At 36.9% G+C, this 20,930-nt stretch overlaps 1 protein-coding gene and 1 non-coding gene across 3 annotated transcripts in view; one reads left to right on the top strand and one right to left on the bottom strand.

Moving 5' to 3' along the window:
- Window positions 1-20,930, top strand: part of VWA8 (von Willebrand factor A domain containing 8) — a 391,686-nt gene that overhangs the window by 50,016 nt on the left and 320,740 nt on the right. For both annotated transcript variants that reach the window (XM_031001353.3, XM_055360043.2), the window contains 2 exons: window positions 3,796-3,906; window positions 19,913-20,080. In XM_031001353.3, coding sequence (XP_030857213.3) covers window positions 3,796-3,906; window positions 19,913-20,080 — 279 coding nt within the window. The remainder of the gene's footprint in view (window positions 1-3,795; window positions 3,907-19,912; window positions 20,081-20,930) is intronic.
- Window positions 6,267-6,373, bottom strand: LOC115930511 (U6 spliceosomal RNA). The gene has a single exon (XR_004067142.1). It is a non-coding gene; the product is annotated as a U6 spliceosomal RNA (small nuclear RNA).

Below are 20,930 nucleotides of genomic sequence, written 5' to 3'. Positions count from 1 at the left end.
GGTAAATAATAGAGTTAGAGTTGAAATCCCATGTTTCCCCTTTCTGACATGTTGTCCTCTTAAACATTTGCAGTTCTTTGAGAACTGTTGTTAAGTGAACTGAAGCTCAAATCTCAACCCAAATAAGAAAATTTACAAGTCTTGGCCAGGCACAGTGGCTCACACCTGTAATCCCAGCACTTTGGGAGGCTGAGGTGGGTGGATCACCTGAGGTCAGGAGTTCGAGACCAGCCTGGCCAACATGGTGAAACCTCGGCTCTACTAAAAATACAAAAATTAGCAGGGTATGGTGCTAGGCACCTGTGATCCCAGCTACTCGGGAGGCTGAGGCAGGAGAATTGCTTGAAGTTGGGAGGTGGAAGTTGCAGTGAGCCAAGATCGTGCCACTGCACTCCAGCCTGGGTGGCAAAGTGAGACTCCATCTCAAAAAAAAAAAAAAGTACAAATGTTTTCCGCTATTTTGTCAGTGTTGGTAGGCATTACCCTAATGATTAATGAAAGAATGCCACCAGATGAAGCTGTGTTCTGAAGACATTTTTTAGGATGAAGAGAAAAACCTTATTTAAAGATTCCTTGTATTATTTGCTATGAAATGATTGATTTCAATGCTATTGAAATCTACCTTGTACACTCTTTTATTTCAGTGGCGAATCTTCTTTGGTACTTCAAAAATCATGTGGGGCAGAAATAATAAGTACATGAATAAATCAGAGCCTAACTCGCACTAGCTCATTTATCTTTTATTTATCCCTAGAACTAGTTTGTGAGGTAAAACGTGCCACTGTAGAGCCATCCTCACTTTATTAATATGTAAGGTAAAAGTGTCTTATCTAAGAATGCGGAGTCCGCTACTGAGAATTACAGATCTAGAGCCATTTTTGTTGTTGTTGTTGTTTTGTTTTTTTTGAGATGGAGTCCCACTTTGTCGCCCAGGCTGGAGTGCAGTGGCTTGATCTTGGCTCACTGCAACCTTTGCCTCCTGGGTTCAAGTGATTCTCCTGCCTCAGCTTCTCATTAGCTGGGACTACTGACGCGTGCCACCACACCTGGCTAATTTTTCATGTTTTTAGTAGAAATGGGTTTCACCATACTGGGCAGGCTGGTCTCCAACTCCTGACCTTGTGATCCATCTGCCTCGGCCTCCCAGAGTGCTGGGATTACAGCCACCGTGCCCGACCAAGCCTTTTTAATTTTAAGATGTGCACTTGCTACCTTGCTTATTTCAAAGACCACAGTATCTCACTGAGATTTTGTTTTTGGCAAGGCTTTGAAGCTTATTGAGAATGTGAAATGAGAAGGGCTAAGAGATTATGAGAAGCCTTGTTGGTTCAAAAATGCAACATAGGTTTGTAAGTGTGAAACCTGTATCTTTAAAAAAGAAACCAACAACACCCCCAACTTTAAATTGTGGAATGGAGCTGAGGCAACCATAGGCTGTGGATACACATAAGAAAACTTAATACTAGCTTAAGCCTCCTTGCAGTGAGTACTATTGCCCCTAAGAATAACAGCCTATGTATAGTGATAGCCAGAGTGGATGAGATCTTTAAAGGCAGAAAATCTGGGGCAAGCATGGTAAACCATGAGAAAATAAATAGGAATAATTTCATAGTTGTGTTTATTTTATACTTAACTCATATAAAAGGACTTTTGTAGTTTGTTCAAAAAAATCATACCACTGCTGCCTCCTCCATCTGCTGCTCTTGGGGCTGTTTGTGAATGTACTCATGCCTCTTTCGTGAATCAGCACCTGGGGAGACTTTGGTGCTTGTCACGGCCAATGAAGAGCAAAGGAAGCTGAGGATAATGATCATGTAGCAGTTCAGGGTGTAACTCTGTGCAGTTTAACAATAAGAGGCATATATAACTTTGTCAACTAGTGGAAGCCTATTGTAATGACAGGGTTTTTCATTGAGGGAGAGCACATCCAGCCAGTCAATGAAGCAGACATGAAGATACTAGTGATGTGTTCCAGAAGCAAGAAGTAAATACCTGCCAACAAGAGAAATTGCTACTTTACTCCAAAATTGTGCTCTCTCAGCCAATTCATTTGTTTTTAGGGAAACATCCTTAGGTATCACCACATCTTTGCCACTAGTCTGTATTTTCTCTGTTTAAAAATTTTTCCTCCTTTTAGACTGGGTGCAGTGGCTCATGCCTATGATCCCAACACTTTGGGAGGCCGAGGTGGGCAGATCACTTGAGGTCAGGAGTTCGAGATCAGTCTGGCCGACATGGTGAAATCCCGTCTGTACTAAAAAATACAAAAATTAGCCAGGCATGGTGGCACATGCCTGTAGTCCCAGCCACAGCCACTCTGGAGGCTGAGGCACAAGAATTGCTTGAACCTGGGAAGCAGAGGTTGCAGTGAGCTGAGATCGCACCACTGTACAACAGCTTGGGTGACAGAATGAGACTATCTCAAAAAAAAAAAAAAATTTTTTTTCCTCCTTTACATACATAAAGTTATGTAACATGGGGACAAGCACATTAAAGGAGACCTAAATTACAACAATAATATGTTTTTATCAGTAGCATATGGAGATAGGATGGAGTGAAAAATCCCCTTGTATGGCAGTATCCCTTTTTGCCATTAATGGCATGTTCATTCCCATTTTCCATTATACTTAAGTAACTCAGATTGTTCCTCATGTTTAGTAAAAACTTACTGTGTGCCTTATTTGATTGGAGAATGTCATTGTTTTTACTTCAACATTGTAAAACCAAAGATAATGTTAAAAACTTTTTGTACATGATTATAGGGCAAAAGACTTTTAAGGATGGATAAATTATCTTGAAACAGGTGAATTCTGCATCGTTTCCTCTTCAAATCTCATGATTTTTTTGATTATTTTTTTCTCCTCTTTCTGTTCCTTCTACTCCTCCTCCTTCCTTTTCCTCCTCCTTTTTCATCACCTCCTTCCTCTCCTTTTAAAAATCCTCCTTTTACTTCTCCTACAACTATGCATGTGTATTTATCTTCTGTTTACCTGATTATTGGGGTTTTTTTTTTTTCCCTTGAGATGGAGTCTTGCTTTGTTGCCCAGGCTGGAGTGCAATGGTGTGATCTCGGCTTACTGCAACCTCAACCTCCACCTCCTGGGTTCAAGCGATTCTCCTGCCTCAGCCTCCCAAGTAGCAGGGACTACAGGCATGCGCCACCATACCTGGCTAATTTTTGTATTTTTAGTAGAGACAGGGTTTCACCACATTGGCCAGGCTGGTCTCGAACTTCTGACCTCAAGTGATCTGCCCACTTCGGCCTCCCAAAGTGCTGGGATTACAGGTGTGAGCCACGGCGCCCAGCTGATTATTGGGATTTTTACCTTGTTTTCACATTTGGTAAAGTACCTAACATACTGTATACACTTGGCAAACATTGATCCATGGAATAAATTAATCTAAATCACCCCTTTATAAAAGATGAACATTACTTACAGAAATGGCTATAGTTTGTGGGCAAACCAAATAGTAATACTGTCAAATTATTGCTCATTATATTTGGAAATAATTCTACAGGAAAAATTAAGGTTTGTAAAATTGGATTTTGATTATTATTGCTTAAGTAGTAGGATTGAGTGCCATAGAAGAAGAGCTCTGAGGAGATATATAGATATTTTGATTAAAGTTCAATTTATTTCTTTTTTCTCAAACTTAGATTCAACAAGTTTCAACCCAAAATTAGGTTTAACAATGTACTTCTCATGGGCAATGGCATTGTCAGATAACTAGTTCCAAATCATATGCTGGAAATTTGATTTTATTTTTGGAATAATTTCATTCTCTTCTCTACAGGAGCTGACCAAACGGGAGGTCGAATACATTGCCCTGTCAAGGGACACCACTGAAACTGATCTCAAACAGCGACGAGAGATCCGTGCAGGCACAGCCTTTTACATTGATCAGGCAAGTTCTATCACACTCTAGCCCATGACTGTGTACTCCAGGTCTATACAAGATTGATTTTTAAAGTAGAAAGAGAGTAGCTCATATAACAGTAAAAGGTAGTTGTATTGTGCTCTCTCTAGACAGATTTAATTTAGATTTTTAGTTTCACTGTTCTTGGAAATGTCTTCCTGGTTTTGTACTAAATGAGAAATCCTAGATGAAATTAATGGTTCTAAAACGTTAAAGATCAATATGCTGATTTCATAATTTTAAATTGTTTCCTACTACTTGCCTATAGAAATTTGATTTATTAAAAAATGAATTAAGGAGATTTGATATAGGAAATTCTCTAGCATATTTATTAAAGTATTTTCAATCTATAGGTCACTTGGGTGAAGGGGTATTAAAGGTAGTGAGAGTATACACTTCCAGAAACTATAGCTTTTTCTCTGGTGGGGGAGTATCTTAGGTACAGATTACCAACTAACATAATGTTTTATGAACATTATAATGAAACTTGTTTTACACTTCTTCAAATACATTGTTTAAAATATTGTTCTTAGGAGTATTTAATAGAAAAAGGATAGAGCCTATAAATAAGCAATTCATAGAGAAAATATTTCAAATATTCAATAATTTCATGAAAAGGTGCTTGACTTTCTTATTTACAAAAATAAAAATTAAAAGACTGTCAGCTGCTATTTTTCTTTTACCTCTCAGATTGGCAAAGATTAAAGAATTTGCTAATGTCCAGTATTAATGAGGAAGAAGAGATGAGAAAACAGCATTGCTGTTGATGGCAGCAGAAATTAATGCAATTTAAAAAGAAAGTTTGGCAATATTTATCAAAAGAAAAGAAATTACACATGCATTTGGACCCAACAGTTATGTTTCTAGAAATTTTAGTCAAGTGTATTCACATAAAACATGAAAAGTTATATGTACAAGGATGTTTAATGTAACATTGTTTGAAATTGTATAAAACTGTGAATGAACAGAGTGATGTATACTTAAAGAGACTAATGAAATAATGGTAAGTAGAATACTCTTTAGTTATTAAAAAGAATGAGATGAATGTGTACGTACTGATAGGAAAGATGTGCAGGATAAATTAAGTGAAATAAATAAATTTATAAGACAATATGTATACTGTGATCCCATTTGTGGTAAAAAGAAGGCAAGAAATGCATATATGTTTGTTTATACATTGAAAACTTCCAGAAGGATGCACAAGGAGCAGTTAACAGAGTGTACATAAAGTATGTTACAGAAGTGTGAGTTGGAGTCTGGAGTAGGATAAGGAAGAGACTTTCGTAGTTCTTTACATTTGAAACTTTAGCATGGGCACACTGTTACGTTATAATTAAAAGACTGTAATTGTAAAAAATCACTGAGTGGAAAGTTTTTGAGGAATAGGATATTCACATGGCCTCATGTGTTACTTATTAATTACAAAAGAAAAAAATGCACTTAAAATGGAGAGATTTGGCAGACACTACCTTAAATGATGGCTTTCAAAAAAATTTAGCATCATCTAGTGGGAATGTCTGAGAAGTTCAGATTTCCCATAATTAAAAAGTAATCCTTCACAGACAGAGCACATAAACAAATTTTAAAGGAACCCATTTTGTTTACATAATGCCAAAAGTTCACTTCATAGATTACTTCTGATTACAAATGGGAAAAAAAATGTACCTTTACAATGATGAGATCTGGCATTGGCTCCATTAACCAACTCATACAACAGAATTAACATGATGTGAATGCTGATGTGATTCAATGAGGGTTTACCTCTACAGGGTAAGAGCACTACAACAGGTTTACTAAGAGTACTACAGCATTACCAATGTAGTACTCTTACTAAAAACGTTTAACATTAACAATCAGACTGATCTAGAATGTGTGATAGTCTGTAAGACAACAACTTGGACTCCTAAAAAATGTTCAATGTCCTAAAAGTCAAAACAGGTAAGGAATGGTTCCAGATTAAAAGGTTGGGGAGGGAAGATGATTTAGTTTCTTTATTGCACTGTAGTATAGATAGCCATTTTTATGTTTGTCTTTTAGATTCAAAGTTCTTACATTAAAATGCAAATTAAAAATTTTAAATAATTTATAGTCAAATTTTAAAACAAAGAATAGAATTATCAGATATAATTCTATAGTATAATTTTACCAGGGAATTTTTAAAGAGCTCTTTGTGCTCATGTACATTACCTATAAATGGTAATAGGTAACAACCATTACTAATAATTTTGTATCTAACTTTCCAGTTTTGTAATGGAAAATTCTCTCTTGTAGCCAAGAGGTTCTTGTATTCATCATTTTAAACATTTTTAAGACCCCTGCTGTGTTTTCTTTGTGAAGAAGTCCCTTTAAAAAAAATGGAATGCTTTATGAATTTGCATGTCATCCTTGAGGAGGGGTCATGTTAATCTTCTTTGTATCATTCCAATTTTAGTATATGTGCTGCCGAAGCAAGCACTAAGTGCCTTTTGAAATATGAATTTGAATTTATATTTCTATCTTGTTGACTTTGACTCTCAATTTAATGGTATTTATTCCAAACCTAGTGATTCACATAATATCCACATTATAAAAATATATTTTTATTCAAAAGCTTATATTTATTTTTAGAATGAACAACCTGCATTTTTCACGTGGTAAGAAAGGTAATAGGAAAGTCCTAATTTCTTTTTCCAGTTGGTTATCTTTTAGAAAGGGTAGATATTAATTCACAGGATCATTTCCACTGAACTTCTTTGCAAGCTGTTTGGAATAGTGGATAGAGTTATTTGATTAAGGGTGTTTAATTTTTTAAATTTCATATTGGGTTAATTTTCTAAAATATATGGTCTGGTAATCCCTAAAATTTTAATACATTTAAAACTTATGTGAAGATTTAGGCTACTAAACAGTAAATCTGGAATATTGCAGTTAATACAAATAATAAAATTTAAAATTCAGGATATTTTTTAAGCATACAGCTTTTGATTGCTTACATTTCTGCTCCCATGATAGTTACACATAAGGGTGCTGTAAACCCCACACCACCCCCAATTGACAAGGTTTTAAAAAAATTTGCCTCTTTTCTATACTCAGAGAAGATAAGAGTGAGGGATGGGATTTGAGCTGGAATAGTGAGGAGCTGGGTAAAGGGATTAGAAGCTGAAACAATGGCCTAAGTAGAGGTGAGGAATCAGGAATATATTTAAATAATGGTGAAAGAACTGGCTTTGTTTGGTAGAGTATGGATTTAAAAATATATTTTTAAAATGAATTTTATAATTTGCAAATAGTAAGGAAGAGAAAATGGATTTTTAAATGTGTTTATTATTTTAAGGAGAGCTTAACACTTTAGCTTTTTAGAAATTGTTTTAGGAAACTAAATTTATCGATTATCTAAAGATTTATTTGTTGGACCGTTATAGTAAATTATTTAGATGAAACTTTCTGAAGTTATACAGTCCTTTGGCCCTTCTAAAAAGAATATTTTTAGATGATATATATTTTAGTTTATAAAGTTTATAAAATATTTTAAGTGTCTTACCTTGGCAGCATTTTATACTCTTATGTTTTGTTGGTGAATCCTACTCATTCTGATGAGCATCTGTTATTTACTGTGCTCTAATCCCACTGATACCTTCGGAGCCCGTGATTGAGGTGCAGGAATGTTAGTCCTTTATTGCTTCAGATGATGTTTTGAGGTCTTATCTGATTTTCATATTTTTATTTTATCTAATTTCCTTGCAGTTAGTATTCGTTACTGTGCTGTTCATAATCAGATCCTACCAGTTCCTTGCTGCTTAAAGCCATGCAGTAATGTCCCATTACATCCACCGTAAGATCCAAACCCTGTAATATGGCCTACATCACTCTATAGGATCGAATGTTTGTCTACCACCTTTCCTTTTACTCCTTGCCTTACAGACTGCAGCTGCAGTTGCCTTCCTTTGTACTTGGTGTTTCCTCTGCTTGGTGGGAGTTTCTCTTTGTACTTTATATTCTTGCCTCCTTATAATTCAGGTTATAAATTTCTTAGCTAAAGTAGCCACTGGCCATGCCTACCCCCTTTCCAAATATACCATGCCGCACCAGGCTGTCATCGTACATGATATTATCTCCAGAGCACTTAGCACTCTCTGAACTTACCTATTTCCCTGCTCCCATGTTTGTTGTCTCTCCTCCCCCGCTAGAATATAACTATCTATCTTGCTCATCTCAGGCACCTAAAAACTGTCTGGAGCATAAGTGACACATATGTTGATGGTAGATTTCTTCTTTGGGTAATCAACCTTATTACAATTTTAACTAAATTAAGAATAAGTGGGCTCTGGCCTTAATTTATTCATGAAAACACCAGGTGGGGTTTTCTATGGATGTTTGCCTTTTTGACATCTATTTTGAGTCATCACAATGGATAATTTCCATTTGAATTCTAGATAGATGAATTTGCCAGTTGACTACCAGCTAGACATATATTTGTTACACTGAAAGGCCTTTGCATTTATTTTATTTAAAAATTCCTTTTTATTTATTCAGCGTTCTTAACCATTGAATTTGATGTTTGGGCTGAAGGGACGGGCAGTATTTTTATTCACTGTTAGGTGATCCCTGTAACTTGATGGCCCAATATAGGTGAAAAAGTACCTGTGGCTCTCTGGTGGGTATTGGGAGAAAGTTTGGGATTTTCAGTATCATTCCCATTGTACACACCTATGACTGGTATCCAGGTTATTACGAATTGACATATCAGCTGGAAACACCCAAATCCTGAGTTGTTGGTCATGGCCATTAAGCTCTTCACTAATTCTCACCTAAAACTAAGGATGATTGATGATAAAGCAAGAGATTTAAACTCAACTGCTACCTTTGAAGGCGAGAATTAGGTTAATAATAATATGTAATAGGGAATTTATATTGTTTTCAAAGTAAAGTTTATTTTTTCTGATTATGCAAGTCATAAATGCTCATTTGATATAAATGCATATATATATTTGTATTTATTAACAAATATATATTGAATGATTGATATCTGTAAGGCATTATCCAGATGCAGTGAACAAATAAACCAAAAATCTCTGTTGTTATAGAGCTTATGTTTTAGTTGGGGAAACCAAACAGTAAAGAAGGGTAGCATAATAGAGTAAATACTAAAAAGCATACGAAAGAACTGAAAAATTACTTGCTGTATTCTTCTTCAAGACCAGCAGTATGAATATTTTCTGTATTTCTTTCTGTCTATGTGCATATCTGTTTATAATGTATAATGTATAATTTTTACAAAAATGGTATACCATGTATATAAAGTTTATAGTGTTTTTTAAAAACCTGGCATTTTATCAGGAGCATCTCCTTTTGACATTACATGTTACTCAAAGATATGATTTTTAGTATCCGTACAATATTTCATCAGATAGGTATGCTGTTATTTATTTAACATTCCTATTTTTTCTACCTTTTTATATTATTGGTTATTCAGGTTCTTTCTCACTTTTCACTAGTACAAATAACCACATCATTATTTAAAAATACATCCTAATTTGCACTTGGACAGTCGGGGAAGATCTCTCTCTGTTTACTGTGGCCTCTGTGTTAGAACTCAAGTGTTTGCTCCTTGTTATGTTGCTATCATACTCAGAACAACTCCTTTCTATCTGCATATATATGTATGCAAATATATGTGTGTGTGTGTGTATATATATATATATATATTTTTTTTTTTTTTTTTTTTTGAGATGGAGTCTTGTTCTGTCACCCAGGCTGGAGTGCAGTGGCATGATCTCGGCTCACTGCAACCTCTGCCTCTTGGGTACAAGCAATTCTCGTGCCTCAGCCTCCTGAGTAACTGGGACTACAGGTGCGCACCACCACGTTTGGGTAATTTTTGTATTTTTTCGTGGAGACATGGTTTTGCCATGTTGGCCAGGCTGGTTTTGAACTGACCTCAGGTGATCCGCATACCTCGGCCTCCCAACGTGCTGGTATAACAGGCGTGAGCCACTGCGACTGGCCTACTTGTATAATGTTAACTGTTTGACAGATGCGTATAATTTGTTTTGAAAGAAAAGAGAGAAATGAAAAGGAAACTTTTATTGGGAGACCTACGTTGTGCTAGGTGCTTCGTATTATTGCATTTAATTCTCAGAACATCCTTAGGAGGAAGATGACTTTTCCATCTTACAGATTAAGTAACAGGGGCTTAGAAGGTGATGGTTGTACAACTGATAAATAGCAGAGGTAAAATTTGAACCAGGCTCTGTCCAATTACAAAGCTCAGGTTCTTTTACCATATTATGCTACTTCTCTAAAAAAGTGATGATGAGCTGAGTGCAGTGGCTTATGCCTGTAATTCCAACCCTTGAGGAGGCCAGGTGGGTGGATCACTTGAGGCCAGGAGTTCAAGGTTACAGTGAGGTATGATTGAGTCATTGCAATCCAGCCTGGGTAACAAAGTGAGACTCTGCTTGTAAAAAAAAAAAAAAAAAAAAAAGTGATGATCATGATGACAGTGACAATGTTGATTGTATTCATAACAGTAACAGCAACTAATTGTTTTTTAAGGTTTACTGTGTGCCCAAAGTTATCTGATTTAATCTGCAACACAGTCTATGAGATAAGCACCAAAATGAGCCTAGTTTGAGAGAGAAATGGAGGCTCAGTGAGTAATCTAAGTCACCTATAATAAGTAAATGGTAGAGCAACCAAAAATCAATCCGATTCTATTCTGACATATTAAAATGAAGAACTTGAAATGTAATTTAAAAAATTTTTCTTTAGCTTCCTCAGTACTTTTACACCGTAGCTATTTTGAGTAAATTTGAAGCTTTATGGACTCTATTTTTATTAAATAATGACTACATTAATAATAGTTTATATTTTAGTAGGTTCAGTTACTTTAAATTTTTTTTTGCAGTACTGCTTTGACTCTTAAACTGGTACACTGTATAATACCCCTTGAGGATATTCTTATTTTGTAAATGAGGACAAAGACATCCAGATTAATTGTTTGCCTAAGGTCTTATATCAAATCAGAAGCAAATCTAGAACAGGGACTTAGATACTTTTTGATTTTAGGTCACACACCTACTTTTATCTTGAAATCTTTCATGTCCATGTGTTGAGTGGTTAAAGCTGTGATAGGAGATGGCTGGGCCAGAAGGATCCTGCTGCATTTTTTTCTGAATTCTATTTGAGAAAATTAGGTCTCTGGAAGTTCTGTAGCTTGAAGGACAAGAAGAGCTCCTTATAGATGGTCTAATTTCTACTTTGAGGAATGATTACAACTAGTCATTCCACATTAAAAAAATACGTATATTGCTCCTTTTTAAAAAAGATTTCAAAAAAATTATACTACAATTATTTTATGTTACAACCTGTATAGAAAAATCTTCCAGCTATCTAGCCTAAATCTCTCATGCTGATAAACTTGTTCTATTCTGTTTTCATAACAAGTGTAGGCATAGATAACTATCATCCTTCCTACAAAAATTCTTCCTAACCTTACATAACAGCATCTTTTAACTGAGTGGTTGCATGTTTATTCCATAAATGCTAATAGCCTGCTGTCAGCCAGTTTTGTACCAGTATGCCATAAAAGACAGGGTTCTCATCCTTCGTAGAGCTAAGAATCCACTGGGGAGATGAAACGTAGGTATGAAAGAACAAGAATACTTCGAGATTGTACCCCCACACTTACATGCTATGCAAATGAGGCAAAGTGGGTATTGATGTAAGGAGGTTAAGATGCTTGGGCCTCTATTGGGCAGAAAACTTGTAACATTTACTTTTTTCTCTCCAGTTGAGTCTGAGATATATGGTATGGCACAGTACGTTGTTGCTATATTACTTAATGGACTTGCCATTTGTTCTATTCAGTTGCTTATTTTTAAAATTTATTCTTTACAAATGTAGTCATATTTATAAAGTTTGATAGTACTTTTTGATAGTACTGATTAAGTATTTTAATGATTTTATAGGCTATTTTAAGGAAGAACCAGGAAGCAAAGTGATACTGAAATAGTAACTAACTAGTATTAGTTCTGAAAATTGAGCGTTTCAGATTTTGTTTCCAAAGAGCATCTTCTCAAGATTTTTTCCTTTTGGCTAGTATTCTTATTTATATTTTTAAAGTTTAATTTTCATATGTTCTGGGTCTACAACTGTGTAACCAAAGGGCAAATAGGGAGAAAATTTTAAAATCTCGGGCGATTCATTTTTGTCTTTTAATTTGTTTTCTAAAAATTATACCACCCTTACACATTTGCAATCCCCTTATAATATTCTTGCCTCTGGATTCAGTTGCACTATAAAATATCCATTCTTGTTGCCATTTAGATAGTGTGTAAAATTAATAAATAATTTATATTGAATTAATCAGAAAAAAGGTTGGGAAGATTTTTCATTTATTAATTTTCCTTTTTAGTTGACAATAGTCCATTTTCACAGGATATAGAGTGATACTGAGAGGTGACAGGGTGCTGGCAGTCCTCAGAGCCCTCGCTTGCTCTCGGCACCTCCTCTGCCTGGGCTCCCACTTTGGCGGCACTTGAGGAGCCCTTCAGCCCACCGCTGCACTGTGGGAGCCCCTTTCTGGGCTGGCCAAGGCCAGAGCGGGCTCCCTCAGCTTGCAGGGAGGTGTGGAGGAAGAGGCGCGAGCGGTAACCGGGGCTGCGCGCGGCGCTTGCGGGCCAGCTGGACTTCCGGGTGGGCGTGGGCTTGGCGGGCCCCGCACTCGGAGCAGCCGGCCGGCCCTGCTGGCCCCGGGCAAGAGGGACTTAGCACCCGGGCCAGCGGCTGCGGAGGGTGTACTGGGTCCCCCAGCAGTGCCAGCCCACCGGCGCTGCGCTCGATTTCTTGCCGGGCCTTAGCTGCCTTCCCGCGGGGCAGGCCTCGGGACTGCAGCCAGCCATGCCTGAGCCTTTCCCCGCCTCCGTGGGTTCCTGTGCAGCCCGAGCCTCCCGGACGAATGCCGCCCCCTGCTCCACGGCGCCCAGTCCCATTGACCGCCCAAGGGCTGAGGAGTGCCAGCACATGGCGCGGGACTGGCAGGCAGCTCCACCTCCAGCCCCAGTGCGGGATCCACTGGGTGAAGCCAGCTGGGCTCCTGAGTCTGGTGGGGACGTGGAGAGTCTTTATGTCTAGCTCAGGGATTGTAAACACACCAATCAGCACCGGGTGTCTAGCTCAGGGTTTGTGAGTGCACCAATCGACACTCTGTATCTAGCTGCTCCGGTGGGGCCTTGGAGCACCCTGTGTCTAGCTCAGGGATTGTAAATACACCAATTTGCACTCTGTATCTAGCTCAAGGTTTGTAAACACACCAATCAGCACCCTGTGTCTAGCTCAGGGTTTGTGAGTGCACCAGTCGACACTCTGTATCTAGCTGCTCTGGTGGGGCCTTGGAGAACCTTTATGTCTAGCTCAGGGATTGTAAATACACCAATCGGCACTCAGTATCTAGCTCAAGGTTTGTAAACACACCAATCAGCACCCTGTGTCTAGCTCAGGGTTTGTGAATGCACCAATCGACACTCTGTATCTAGCTATTCTGGTGGGGCTTTGGAGAACCTTTGTGTCAACACTGTATCTAGCTAATCTGGTGGGGATGTGGAGAACCTTTGTGTCTAGCTCAGGGATTGTAAACGCACCAGTCAGCGCCCTGTCAAAACAGACCACTCGGCTCTACCAATCAGCAGGATGTGGGTGGGGGCCAGCTAAGAGAATAAAAGCAGGCTGCCGGAGCCAGCAGTGGCAACCCGCTCGGGTTCCCTTCCACACTGTGGAAGCTTTGTTTTTTCGCTCTTTGCAATAAATCTTGCTACTGCCCACTATTTGGGTCCACACTGCTTTTATGAGCTGTAACACTCACAGCGAAGGTCTGCAGCTTCACTCCTGAAGCCAGCGAGACCACGAGCCCACCGGGAGGAACAAACAACTCCAGACGCGCAGGTGTAACACTCCCCGCGAGGGTCTGCGGCTTCATTCTTGAAGTCAGTGAGACCAAGAGCCCACCAATTTCGGACACAATACTTTAATACATGTATTCAGTCCATATATTGCTGGATCAGATGATAGCTCCTCTTTTAAACTTTTGAAGAACCTCCATATTGTTTTTTATAATGACTGTACTAATTTACATTTCCATCAACAGTGTGTAAAACTTCTCTTTTCTCCACATCCTCATCAACATCCGTTACTTTTTCTCTTTTTCGCAGTAGCCATTCTAACTGGGGTGAGAGGTCTCATTGTGGTTTTCATTGCATTTCTCTGGTGATTAGTGATGTTGGGCATTTCCTTACTGGCCATCTGTACGTCTTCTTTTGAGAAATGTCTGTTCAGATCCTTTACCCATTTTTAAATCTTATTTTTTTTTTTTGCAATCGATTTGAGTTCCTTGTATGTTCTCAATATTTGTCCTCTTATTCTCTTTCCTTATTCGCTTAGTCCTGGAAAGGGAGTTAATAGCTTTTTGAGTAAACAACATATTGTGGACCTTTTCACAGGTAAAGATGGAGCTATATCATTATTTTTAATATCTGTGTAGCAGTCCATCATATTGAATTACCACAATTTTTTGCCAATCCTCCACAGATTGGCATTTGCGGTTTTTGGGTTCATTTGTAATTATAAAACAGTGTTTTGATGACTGGATAATACACATCATTGTACACTTATCATTTCCTTTAGATAAATTTATTGAAGTAGAATTTCTGGGTTAATAACATAGCCATTTACATTTTTATATATCTTTCTAAGTTACCCTCCATAAGCTTATCATTTTTCACTCTGACCAACCATGAATGAGAGTTCTGGTTTCATCTTAATCTTACTGACACTGGATATTATCATTCTTTTTTAATCCTTGCCAATTTGAAAGTCTAAAAATATCATGTTTTACCTTTAGCTCTCTAATAACCAGTGAAGTTGAATATATATTTTTGTGGTGCTAATTTGCATTTTATAGGGGTATTGTTAATTTTCTTAATAATCTATAAAAATTCAATTTATACTAAAGATATTTATGTAGTCTTTATTGTATATGTAACAAACATCTTCCAAGTTTTCAGTCTTTTAGTTTGAGATGTTTTTTGCTGTATAGACCAATTTGAATGTAGTCATATCTATTAATCTTTTTCTTAATGGTATCTGCCTTTGAGTTATTGGAAAGATTTTTCCCAATTCAAGATTATTTTCAAAAAGTCACTTATATGATTATCCAGTAATTACATGATTTTACTTTTATCATTAAATTTTTAAATTCATTTGGGTTTTTTTTCCAAATTCCTAATTTCTACTAATTTGAAGTGTACTTTTCTTATATTTTAAAATGTTTAATCATTTTTATTAACTAGTTTCCTTATATAGGAAAGGTAATACATGTAATAATAGCAAAAAAAATTTTTTTCCAACAGTGCAAGAGAGTTATATCAAATCTCTCTAACCTCTTTCATTTACAAGAGTTTCTTGTTCATACATTACATTTCTAGAGAGACTAGCATACCTTCTTAAATTCTGTTTTATTGATTTGCCTATCTAGTGATGGTTCTTTGTATTCCTAAATTAAACTCACTCCTAATTGCTCTTCTTTTACAGAATTTTCCTGGCAATTTGTCTAATGGATTATTAAAGGAAAGTTAGAGACATTTAGAAGCAACTGTCAGAAACTGGATCTTTGCCTAATTGGTTTTTTTTACATTAAGATTTTTTGGGAGAAAGAAAGAGCTTTGGTAAATGTTTTTGTAAGAAAAACTAAAAAAAAAAAAAAAAGAAAATTTGCAAGTAAAACAAATGAAAAGAGGCTTAAACTGAAGTTTGTTATATCTTGAAAACAATTTAGCAAACGGGACGTATCACAGTTCTTAATTAAGTCACATGAGGATAATAGCACAATTAGTGGGTTAGGTTGATTTAAAAGACTAATGAGCCTTTTCTGTTAACTACCTCTCTTTTCAGATATTTTTAGGCAGGTGGTTTCATTGCTGAGTTGATGATGATTTGAAAAACAATGTTGATTTGGGGAAATGTAATTGTAGTTATCTCTAGAAGACTTTGAGGCAGATTGCACTGCTGTATGACCATGTATGCTCTATGTTGAACTGAGTATTTTGTGTGTGTAGAGATGTTTTGTGTGTTTGGTTTCGTTTCTCTGCATAGATAACACAGCAAATTCCTATGCCTAGTAAAACCAGACTCTCTGAGATTACTAATAACCTCTAGATGTGATTATTTAATGACTTTTTTTTAGTTCTTACTCTACTTGTTTTCTTTCAATTTAAGGACAGGCTAAAATTTTAGCCATGCAATTTTCAAATTATATAACCTCTCTTCCAGTAAATTGGGTAAAATATTGTGTGCCTCAGAGGACTGTCATAGGGTTAAATTAAATAGTATACTTGGAAGCGCCTGATATGTATCAGTTATAAACTTGTAGGCCCTACCATGTTCCCATTCAGTAAACAGACCAAACTATCTCCAACATCTAGTAGCAACTCTTTTAGTTTTATTTCAATAATTATACATTCTCTTTTCTGTATTCCTCTACTAGCTCCTCTTCATCATTTAAACATGCTCAAGTTTTTCAATCATTAAAAAAAAAGACTGTTATCTCCCGCACTGTCCCCAACCAAGTCCCTGCAGCAGCCATCTCCTTTTTCCTCCTCATGGCCAATTATTTTGCAAAATGTTGCTCAATTTAGATTTGTCTGATGTTTCCTTATGATTTGATTGAAATGATGCGTTTTTAGCAAGAATAATATAAAAGTGATGTTGTGCCCATCTCAGGGTATCATATTAGAAGTCTGGTATGTGAGATTGATATAGCTCATTACTGGTCACATTGACTTTGATCACTTGGTTAATTAAGGTGGTATCTGCTAGGTTTCTCCAGTGTTGTATTATTTTTCACTTTGTCATTTTAAAATATTTTGTGAGGAGATATTTGAGTATATACAAATATCCTGTTTCTCATAATATACTTACCCACTAATTTTACCATCCATTTTGGATTCTTGACTGCAGCAGTTACTACTATGGTGTTTGCGAAATTGATGATTTTCTATTTCTATCATTCATTAGTAGTAGAGATTCTTAAATTGAGGTCTCTGCTCTATACATATACCTGTATGCATTTGACTGTGGAGAAAAGTTGCAGCATTGACCAGATTTTCAAGAGATCATTAAATCGTGTTATCTTTTTTCCATCTATCCCTACTTTTTCAACTTTGTGGTCACAGTACTGCCATTAGAGTAGATGGAAAAAAAACCTTGTGTATTTAGCTTCTGTTTTTGATCTCTCTGCATAGCTTGTTCTGAATTCCTTTGAAGAGATTCAATGCATAGCAGACCACAGTACACCTGAGGTGAATGAAAGTGGAGCTGCAGTGTTTGTTGTTGTCCTGTGTTGTCAAGACTTTGCTTTTTGTGGCCCATAGATGGTGAACCATTACATTTTGATCTGTATATTTCTAGTTTTATCTCAAAGAATGTGGGTTTTCATCCCTATGGAGTTTTTAAAAAGTCAAATGCAATATTTAGTCTGTCGTATAAGAAAGATTGCTAAAAGTTTTAGATTTTTTAAAATAATATTACCCTAGATTATGATAACAATTAATTTCTTTTTTGTTCTGAGCTATGCTTTCTTGAAGTAAATATATTTTTGTGAGCAAAAGCTTAATTGAAACCTTAACTGAAATGTGAATTTTTATAAGAAGTAGTTTGTATTCTTGCTCTGTCGCCCAGGCTGGAGTGTAGGGGTGCGATCTTGGCTCATTGCAACCTCTGCCTCCTGGGTTCAAGTCATTCTCCTGCCTCAGCCTCCCACGTAGCTAGGATTACAGGCGCCCGCCACCACACTTGGCTAATTTTTGTATTTTTAGTAGAGACGGGTTTTCACAATATTGGCCAGGCTGGTCTTGAACTTCTGACCTTGTGATCCACCCTCCTCAGCCTCCCAAAATGCTGAGATTACAGGCATGAGCCACTGAGCCCAGCCAATATTTTGACTTTTAATATCCCAGAATCTATTTCTACGACTTTGTCCTTTATACAGCTAGCAAAAATGAGATTCTTTTTGTTGTTGTTGTTCTTTAGAAACTACTAAGTCACTTCTACCCATGCTTTTTTTTTTTTTAAATAAAGCTTCTAGAACAAGATGGCTACTCTGGTAGAAGAGAATTAAAATATTGCAGTAATGATATATTTGAGGGATTATTCATGAATTCATCTTAAAATGGATGATTCTCTTGAGTCTAATATGGCTTTCATGAAGTTTATCATTTTACAACATTATGTAGACACTTGAAATAAACTAAGCTCTACTATACAGTGCAAAATTCAACAGTTTATTAAAAGAGGATAGTATGCAAGCTTGATTAAGCAATGCCTCTTTTCTACACTTGGAAAATCAGTACATTGCTACTCCAGAAATGTATTTGGATATTAAGTCTTAAAAAAATAGAGATATGTTTTCCCCTCATCAAACATTTAGATCCTTTTTTTGGACAATTACTATAGGGAAAATTAAATTTTAAGTGAGGGGTCAGTATAAGTAAAGACATTTTTCTGGTAAAGCAGTATGGTATGTACATGTGTAGAAGGAGATAACCAGTTTATTGTCACAGAAATACCACATGTGAGGCAACTAATATCAGGAGATGGTGTTGGAGAGGTAGGTAGATGCTGCATTGTGATAGGCTAATATGCCAAATTAAGGAGCTTGGACTATTGGGAGGTGATCTGAGAGGTAAGGAGAGCCTGAACTAGGGAAGGGGTAGAAAGGGATGAGTTCAGGAAACATCAAGGGCTCTGGCCTGGGTCAATGGTGCTCACACCCCAGATAGAAAATAAAGAAGAGAAGCATGTTTGGAGAAAATAGGATATTTTCAGTTTTGTACAAGGGACCTGAGGTGCTCATGGGGTCTGAGGGACCCCATATGAGGTACTAATGAGACTACATGGTTCTGAAACTTGGGGGAGTTTCAGAACCCCAAGATTCTGGGGGGTCATTAGCATAAAGGTGGTAGTTGGAACTATGTGATTGAATAAGAATTTCAGGGAGGTCCTAGTAGGGTAAGAAGAGCTGTGTGTTAAGGATGTAATTCTGGCCATCATCTACATTTAATGGACAGGCAGAGAAGACGAAACAATTTTCCTAGGACAATGCAGTGCCATGGAGACTAATGAAGGCAAGTTTTAAGGGAGGGAATAACAGTATAAATTTAACACCATTAATCCTCTGTCTGTGGTTGAATGTGCAGAAGAAACATGACAGGTTTTCCTTTTTTAGCAGAACATGAAGGATTTTGACGAAAAGTAGTTTTCTATGTTATTAAGGACCTATAGTTAAAGGAAAATATTTTTTTCATATCTATAGTAATTTTTTTGTATTACAGTTTACTTTATTTCCTAATTTTCTCCATTACTAATTTTCTTAAAATTTATTGGAAGACTTGTAGTACTGGTTAAGTCAGTCTGCTATTGGCCAATGTAAAATCTGATTCTTTTTGTTTCTAAGTGTGTAATGTTGTCAGCATCATCACACAAAACCTCAATTTATTTTGATGATGACTTATGTTTACAAATGTTACAGTCTCCAAGCCTTCTCACCTAGCTTTTTTGATCCTTACAAGGAGCTTGTGGGATAGGTAGGGCAGATAACTATCTTCATTTTTCTTTTCCAGTTGTGGAATCTGTGCCCTTGTTTAATTATGTTCCTTGTTCATAGATAGCTGTTAGTTTTTTATTTCATTGGGTATATAATCTAAAATATCAAGGCTGAAAGGAACTTCAGAGATCCTGTTTTTCAATCTCTTTATTTTACAAACGAATAAACAGGCCCAAAGAGGTAAAATCACTTTCCTAAGATCATATAGGCAGAAAAAGCAAAACAAGATCTGGAACTCAGCTTTATTGATTTCTGGTCCCTATAACAAGAACTGCAACTTAAATTTGCATTACAAGTAATGTTAGGCCAAGCTCTGCAACTTCAGTGTTCTCATTTTGCTTTTATGTTTCTTGGAAATAGTGTGCAGTTCGTGCAGCCACAGAAGGCAGAACTCTCATTTTGGAAGGTTTGGAAAAGGCAGAGAGGAATGTTTTGCCTGTTTTGAACAACTTGCTGGAAAACAGAGAGATGCAGCTTGAAGATGGACGCTTCCTGATGTCTGCTGAGCGTTACGACAAACTTCTCCGAGTAAGAAAAGAAAATCCTGTTGCTTTGTCTTTGCTGTCAAGCTATGGGCAGTGCCATTTTATTGTATAAGACATGGCTCTGTTGGAATCAGGACAGATGTTCAGATGGCCCTTATCTTGGGTAAATTGCTAGAGTCATGAATTTACAGCTTTACAACGCTCTTCTGTTTTAGACTTTGTCAAAACACCTCCCAGATTTTTACTGTCTTTTTTTTTTTTTGGTCAGTCTAATAACTCTTCTCTTTTCCATTTTTTTTTTTCCTATTTTTTCTTCTTCTCTTTCTTCCTCTTTTCCCATCTCCTTTTTTCCCCCTTCTTTCTTTATCTTAACAACTATTTAATAAAAGGCTAATGACTTCTAGATAGTGCCGGTCACCAGGGATACAAAGCTGAAGAAAGTCCAGTTTTTAGCTTCAGGAAGCTAAAGGTCCAGTAGGTATTGACAGAAATGAATAAAATATTTAAAGGATATCCTGTTCTGATGACCCAAGCCACCAGCATCACATGCCGAGGTTGCTGTAGGAACCTCCTAACTGCACTCCCTGCTTCCATCCTTCCTTCCTGACACTGGTCTCAACACAGCAGTCAGTGATCGCCTTAACAGTGCATCCATCTGGGGGCATTCCTATGCTCTAACCCTGATAGCTTCTTGTTCCACTTAGAGTAAAATTCAAAGTTTTTACAATGCAATACAGTGCCCTTTGTTGTCTGCTTCCCTCTACTAGAATATAAGTTTCACAAGGGCAGGGATTTTTGTAACTGGTATTATCTCAAGTTCCTAGATCAATGGCTGGCACATGGTAGGTGCTTAAAAACTATTTGTTGAATGAATGAATAAGTACCATGGAATG

This window comes from Gorilla gorilla, chromosome 14 (assembly GCF_029281585.2).
Source record: "Gorilla gorilla gorilla isolate KB3781 chromosome 14, NHGRI_mGorGor1-v2.1_pri, whole genome shotgun sequence".
NCBI lineage: Eukaryota > Metazoa > Chordata > Mammalia > Primates > Hominidae > Gorilla > Gorilla gorilla.
Note: the sequence above shows the minus strand (reverse complement) of the source record. Positions and strands in the feature narration are given on the sequence as shown.